The sequence below is a fragment of the Henckelia pumila genome, chromosome 3 (genome assembly GCF_033568475.1).
Source record: "Henckelia pumila isolate YLH828 chromosome 3, ASM3356847v2, whole genome shotgun sequence".
NCBI classification, from domain to species: domain Eukaryota; kingdom Viridiplantae; phylum Streptophyta; class Magnoliopsida; order Lamiales; family Gesneriaceae; genus Henckelia; species Henckelia pumila.
The window spans coordinates 122,776,308-122,783,176 of record NC_133122.1 but is presented as its reverse complement, the minus strand read 5'-3'; the positions used below and the strand labels follow the sequence as shown (position 1 = coordinate 122,783,176).

The 6,869-nt window shown below is 35.7% G+C and overlaps 2 protein-coding genes across 2 annotated transcripts; both read right to left on the bottom strand.

Moving 5' to 3' along the window:
* Positions 1-265: 265 nt before the first annotated feature.
* Positions 266-1,900, bottom strand: LOC140892131 (malonyl-coenzyme:anthocyanin 5-O-glucoside-6'''-O-malonyltransferase-like). Its single transcript, XM_073300887.1, has one exon. It carries the CDS (start codon positions 1,801-1,803, stop codon positions 430-432), a length of 1,374 nt encoding a protein of 457 aa, XP_073156988.1. The 5' UTR covers positions 1,804-1,900; the 3' UTR covers positions 266-429.
* Positions 1,901-3,460: 1,560 nt separating this feature from the next.
* On the bottom strand, positions 3,461-5,221 carry LOC140889408 (uncharacterized). The gene is made up of 4 exons (XM_073297122.1): positions 4,731-5,221; positions 4,160-4,635; positions 3,773-4,070; positions 3,461-3,686 (listed from the first exon to the last, which is right to left on the bottom strand). The coding sequence occupies exons 1-4, from the start codon at positions 5,219-5,221 to the stop codon at positions 3,461-3,463; spliced, it is 1,491 nt and encodes a 496-aa protein (XP_073153223.1).
* Positions 5,222-6,869: the final 1,648 nt, after the last annotated feature.

Sequence of the window (6,869 nt, the reverse complement as noted above, 5' to 3'; positions counted from 1 at the left end):
TTAATTTCACCAAATTCAAATTTTTGCATCAATTGGAACAAGCTTTTTGGACAAATATACAAGCCTTTTGGACAAGTAATTCAAGCTCATTTCATGTCATTTTATTCCAACAATTCATTCAACATTTTTTTCAACAAAAAATAGGGTAGATACGTGCTTGCTTAAAATAGGAGTTTCCAGCTACCTCGAGGGTTCACTGTTTCTGAAACAGTGCGTGTAATTAACCCTAAAAATATGAATAATGTAATTAACACGGTAAACAAAATTTTCAGTAAAATGCTCTTGTTTGCCATCCTAACCGGACCGGCCATCGTTTGCAAGGGGATCCCCTTACAAATTACATATTTTTCCAATGATCATAGGAGCAACGATCGGTCGTAAAAACAATTATTGGAAAGTAAAAATCGCACCTTTACATGAACAATTTCATCATATTGGTGCTAATCCATGGGCAAAGAGAGCTGCAAAAGCCTCCATTCTAGGCGTGGGCAGAGACAAGCCGATCTCTATTCCCCTCTCGGAATCCCTCACCTTGCACATGGACATAACCAGAGACTCCCCATCAATGGTGGCAACCTCCACCTTTCTCGCCTTTCCCCATCCAAAATCCACATCGTACAAGTCGAACTTTGACGATCCAATCACCGCAACATAGCCTCCCCTCGCTATACTCTGGTAATTCGACAGCCAATTCTCGGCACCTTTCAGCACTTGTTCCTTGTTGTTCGCCGTGTTTTGTATGTAATCGGCAATGGCCTCCGCAGCCCGAAAGAATCCTTCATCTCCTACCAGCACACCGTGCCCCATTTTGACCTTTGCGCCTACCACGCAGTTGCCAAAGTAATTGTCGGGTACCGGGGGATCCACTCTTGCCCGCAGATCAACCGCAAAAATGAAACATTCTACTTTGCTTTCGTCGGCTTCCTCGCCAGTCATGTCTCCGGATTTCACAAGATTAGACCACGCGTAAGCACCCGCAGCAACAAAAGACGACAAGTACTCCAACCTCGGCACCTTGCTTTTGATCAAATCCTTGAGTTTCTTGATTTCAGACTCATTCAGGACGTATGTCGCTCGAACCTTTTTCGTTGGCAGCGGGAAAGTTGAGCAGTGGGTAGGAAAACGTTTCCTGATTTGGTTCCAGCTAATTGCGTCGATTCCGAGGGGATCCCGGATGAATTTTCGATCGAAACAAGGCGAAAACTTACCAGCTTGAACCAGCAACTCTTCGTTTGATCCTTCAAATCTGCTGGTTGAAGCCCACGCCTTTATAAAGCTCATTATTGCACTTCCATCCCCGACACTGTGATTATTGGCGATGCCGATGCATACCCCGGTGCCGGGAAACAGAGTAATTTGCACCGCCAGAACAGGGATGATTTTGAAGCCGGGCTCATCTTTTATGGGCGGCATCTGAGGTACACAATTGTAAAACTGGTCGGCATCACGCGCACCATATCCGACCAGGTTATGGTAATCGTTGGTCGACTCGGACACTGTAAGAGAGACACAGTCCCCTGACAGGTAACGAAATATGGGCTTCTCGGTATCCAACAGAGGGTACAAAATGTTGCCTGCAAGTGGGGTGTAATGCTTGAGAACGAGAGCGAGTGATTGTATGAGTTTTGGGATGTGGGTTTCCAAGAAACTGGATTTAGAAGCTGCGAAATCGTAGAAAAGAAGGCGTCGCACCGGGTGAGAGTTCAGCATTGGGATGTCGAAGTAAGACATCGGATACGATATCTCCGGCGGAACCTCGCCGTGCGGCGGTGAAACTTGGTGGCTTTCGATTTGGGTGGTCATGGTGCGTCTACTTTTCTTCTTTCCAGCGTGAGAATTCAACTTTTTATATTTTTTTTTGGCAAGCAATTATTGTATGAGAGGACTTTGTGTTACGATCTGTTCCATATAACCCATATTCGTTTGTGTTATATTATATTATTAAACAAATAATTTTTTTATGTGTTTCACGATTAAGGTAAGATGACAGGCTTTCTTCTTCGATTAATTGTTGTTTAATCCCTAAATCCAAATTCAAATTAAAAATCAACCCCTTGTCAAAAATAAAGTTGTTTGCACTCTCTGGATCTACATTATTTTTCTCGGATAAAAATTGAGTACAAAACATTAAAAATATGGTACAAGTACATGATATTTGAGCATTAATTGTTCAAAATCGAGTACAAAAAATAAGATTTTGAGTATAAAATTTAAACATTTTATTAATGTGAACTTGCAACATATGTTTGAGTAGTCAAAATCATATATTTGTACCAGATCTAACACATTAAGTACTCAAATATCATATATGAGTACAATATTTTTAATGTTTTGTACCGATTTCCATCCAAATAAGATAAATGTGTTATCAATATTTTTTTAGTACTCAAAAATCATATATTTGTACCAAATCTAACACATTTGATACTCAAAATCTCATATATTAGTACCATATTTCTAATATTTTGTACCGATTGTCATTTAAAGAAAACAAATTTGTCATTATATCAATATTTGCTTACATATTTGAGTACTAAAAAATCATAAATTAGTACCAGATTTGAAACAGTTCATACTTAAATATCATGTACTTGTACCATATTTTTTATGTTTTGTACCAAATTTCATCTGAAACAAAACATGTGGGTTTAGGGAGTTGCAAAGTTTTTTTTCTCATAGGGACAGATCATCAATTTAAGTTTAGGTTTGGGGAGTAAATTATAAATTACCGTTCTTTTTTTACTCACTAGCGTGATTTAAAATCACATTTGCAAACTTCAATTCACGTTATCTTGGGAGACACCAACTTAAAGTCTCTTATAAATTCATTAAAGAAAGAGTCACGCCATTAGAGAAAGCGTTACTTTGTTATATTTATTTATAAAAAATATTTATTTTGTCCACTTGGGTCACCTCGGTCACCGCGACTGAGACGGACCAGACACCAGTCAAAGACCGATAAGCTTACAGGTCGGAAAGTTTTATACTTAAATTTTAAATTCAATCACCGGGGTTGCTTTTTTTTTTTTTTTTTTTTTTATAAATTTGACCAAAGCAACGCCTATCTCAAAATAAATACCACATAATATTTAATCATTAAATTTTGATAATAACAAACAATAAATAATTATTATAGATCTTGCTGTATTTTCATGTAAAACAAGTTTTCGACCGCTCGTCTTGAATTCTACTCGCCTGGTGACAAAACATCACTCAACCGATTGATTGAAATCACTCGTCTGCTCCCTCGAATGGCAACCTTGACAAGATCTACTCAACTGGTCCAGACAACCAGGGGCGGAGCCAGGATTCGAAAATACCTGGGGCTGGCTCCGTCCTGTACTTGAATGTATTGATAAAATAAATAATTAATTAAAAAAATATGTAAATATTAACTTTATGAAAACATACAAAAATAGTGTTTAATATTTTATACCTTCAAAAACACGTAGCTAAAACACTACTGGAGTTGAGCTCTTCGATTCTTCTTAGAATCAAACTCAAGAATGATTAAATCGTTATCAATTTTTTCGACAAAATCCCGTTCAATGTAGACTACCATAGAATCTGCAAAGAACTTTGCTTCCATCTTATTTCGAAGAGCTGTTTTAACAAGTTTCATAGCTGAAAATGCTCGTTCTGTTGTTGTAGTAGAAACTGGGAGAGTTAAAACAAGATGAATCAACCTATCAATTAATTAAACATATTAGATTTAATATATAAGTAAACAATGTATGATGTAAATATAAAGTATAACACAAGAAAAAATAACCTGTCAATCAAATTGTAGGTTTCTGACTTATTTGTCTCAACCAATCTTCGACACAATTCAGAAATAGATGATAAATTATGAAATCTTTCATGGCCAACAACATCAAGTTTATAGTGATTCAATTGCAATCTCAAGTGATGCAAATCTTGTGCATCGAAATCAAGAGAGTATAATTTCTCAGCAAGTCGATAAACATGATCAACACTAAGAAACTTAAAGTTTTCTTTAGGTTCCAAAGCACAACTAAGTTTAAGAAGTTCAACTGTCTCATCATTGAATCTATTATTAAGCTCTTCAACTTGAAATCTATTGCATTTGTAAATACATCAAATCGATAGTGATGCTCAACTGTGATTGAATCTTTTTGTTGACAAGAACGACCCGTACCAGATTTATAACGAGCTTCCATGTTTGGTATCTCAATATCATGTTTGACACAAACTTCTTTCACATAACTAAGAAGGATAACAAATCCTTCTTCTCTCAAAGTATGCAGTAAAGTTTTAGTAGTTGAAACACAATCCATTGCACTTAAAATATCCAGAGATTTCTCTTGCAATGATCGACAAAGCAGATTTGTTAGCCCCATTATCTTCTGCATCAAGTGTAATATGAATACAAAATCGAAAGACTTCATCACAGCCAACAAACCACTAGCTTCACCACGGATAGAATTAGAAGCCCCATCATTCACCATGTTTTCTAACACATTAGTGACAGAGCTATACATATCAATCATGCTACAAAGTGAGTCAAAATTAGAACTCCAACGAGTCTTTCCAGGCCGCAATAAATTTCCAATTTGATTACATCCTCTACCAGTATCACGTTCACCAGTAGCTACCATATGCACAACTTCAATTCTTTGAGCAGAATGTAACTCAGCGTGGCGTTAAGGAGATGCATTGATGAGATTACAAATGGAATTCAATTTTGAAAAGAATAACCAAATGGATACCTTTTTTCAGCAGCTGTAGTTAATGCTAGTTGGAGCCGATGAGCGAAACAATGTACATAATATGCACATGGACAATCTCTCAAGAAAAGAGCTTGTAATCCATTCCAAGAACCGCGCATATTGCTAGCTCCATCATATCCCTGTCCCCGCATGTTGTGGATATGCAAGTCATAACGACCAAGAGTATCAGATATTTTTTTCTTAAGTATTGCAGCAGTTGTATCTGTCACATGTACAATGGAAAAGAACCGCTCTCTTAAAAATCCATCACTATCTACAAATCTTAATACAACTGCCATCTGCTCCTTGTTAGATGCATCTCTTGCTTCATCAACTAAAATGCAGAATTTTGCATCCCCGATTTCTTTACGAATCTTGGGTCTCACTTGGTTGGAAATAATATTCAAGATATCTTTCTGAATATCTGGTGAAGTATACTTTGCATTCTTTGGAGCTTTCTCTAAGACGATGTCCCCAATACTCTCATTCATTTTCCCATAAATTTTATCATCTCTATAAAATTTCCACGATTTTTAGAAGCTGGAGATTCGTCATGCCCTCTAAGTGCACATGCTTGCAAAGTGAGCCATCGAATGCTTTCAATAGTTGCTGTAAGACGTAATCTATTCTTCTGCTTTTCTTCTGAAGATTGTGCATTTATCACTTTGTCAATATGACAAGGTATATTCATCAAATTGTTAAGATATTCCACAGCCTTGTTATGGGGTGAAGTATTGCTTCCTACATGCATAAAAAATGCGCATATATCCCCATCATTAACTCGCTTCCAATATTTGAATCCATCTATCGTAAATGCAGAATTGCGAGGATTTTTATGTTCAAACAAGAAACACAAAAAACACAATGCAGCATCTTTCGAAGGAGAATACTCTAACCAAGTAAATTTTTTAAACCAATGACTTTGGAACCGTCGATTTTGAATTCCAAATTTGGTCGGCGGATACTCATTCTTTATAGGTTGATATGGCCCCATCTTGATATAAGCTCGTCTGATTTCATCCATTTGATTAACAGGATATTTCCATATCGGAGTACGTAATGCCGGATCAGGTTCAAGAGTACTCACAATATCAATTCTAGGAGATTTGTTAGGTTGTTGATCGCTGGGATTTGAGATGACAATACTGGACGAAGAATGCTCCTGACTTGTCGATGTCTGCTCTTTTGGCTTAAAAAATAAATCGATAGTTTTTCTTTTCTTCATTTGAGTTCCTTTATAATCTATCAAAATAAAAAAAATATAAACAATGTGAGAATTAATTTAATACATGATTACACAATATTCAATTAGCACAAACAAATGTTAGAAAAAAATTTAACTGAGCATTTAAAAAATCCAAATTTCGATCATAAAAAAATCTAATTTCAATAATCAATTATAAAAATAAATGATGTTACTACTCTATTTCAACTACTGCCTTTTTGTTTTTGTTTTTTGTGGATTAAACACTGTCTAAATTTACACAATAAAGAGATTCCACTAAAAAACTACATTACTTTTAGAACAAAAGAAAACAAAATCAAAATAAAATAGTATTTCATTTAATTTCTACCAATATATACAAATTCAAAACAAAAGGAAAAAAAAAAAGATAAAATAACAAATATTTCATCCCTAACCAAACTACAGAAGCTACTGGCTCAATGGTTCCATCTAAATTTTTTTTTTTCAAGATATTATTTCTTATTTACTATCAAATAATCTAAAAACATTCGATTAATTGTTTTAATTGAAGAACAAAAAATAGAACAATTAAATCAAAATCTGGGTCACCTCTTTAAAACTCGTGCTATAGGGCAGAAAATAATTCCTCACAAAAGTAGTATCAAAAGATAACTTGCAATGAGAGCTTTTCAAATATGTGGTCGATTATAAATTTTGGCAACCAAATATGATGAATCGATTGATTAAAGAGATGGGAGGGTTTCAAAACTTTTTTTTCAGAACTTTTTTGTGGGAGAAAACAGGAGGAGAGAGGGAATACAAGGATGGGTGTGGGGCTACATATATATTATAAATTATAAATAACTACTAATTTTATTTTTTAAAATTAGGTGGGGCTGGAGCCCACCCTATCCCCTAGGATGGCTTCGCCCCTGCAGACAACCCCTCGACCG

What these genes read in the sequence shown, in the direction of transcription:
- LOC140892131 (XM_073300887.1), bottom strand. Translation starts at nt 1,803, where the DNA reads ATGACCACCCAAATCGAAAGCCACCAAGTTTCACCGCCGCACGGCGAG.
- LOC140889408 (XM_073297122.1), bottom strand. Translation starts at nt 5,221, where the DNA reads ATGAATGAGAGTATTGGGGACATCGTCTTAGAGAAAGCTCCAAAGAAT. An exon ending in ACTACAGCTGCTGAAAAAAG is followed by an intron (nt 4,636 to 4,730) that starts GTATCCATTTGG and finishes TTCTGCTCAAAG; the next exon opens with AATTGAAGTTGTGCATATGG. An exon ending in GGAAGCTCGTTATAAATCTG is followed by an intron (nt 4,071 to 4,159) that starts GTACGGGTCGTT and finishes ATAGATTTCAAG; the next exon opens with TTGAAGAGCTTAATAATAGA.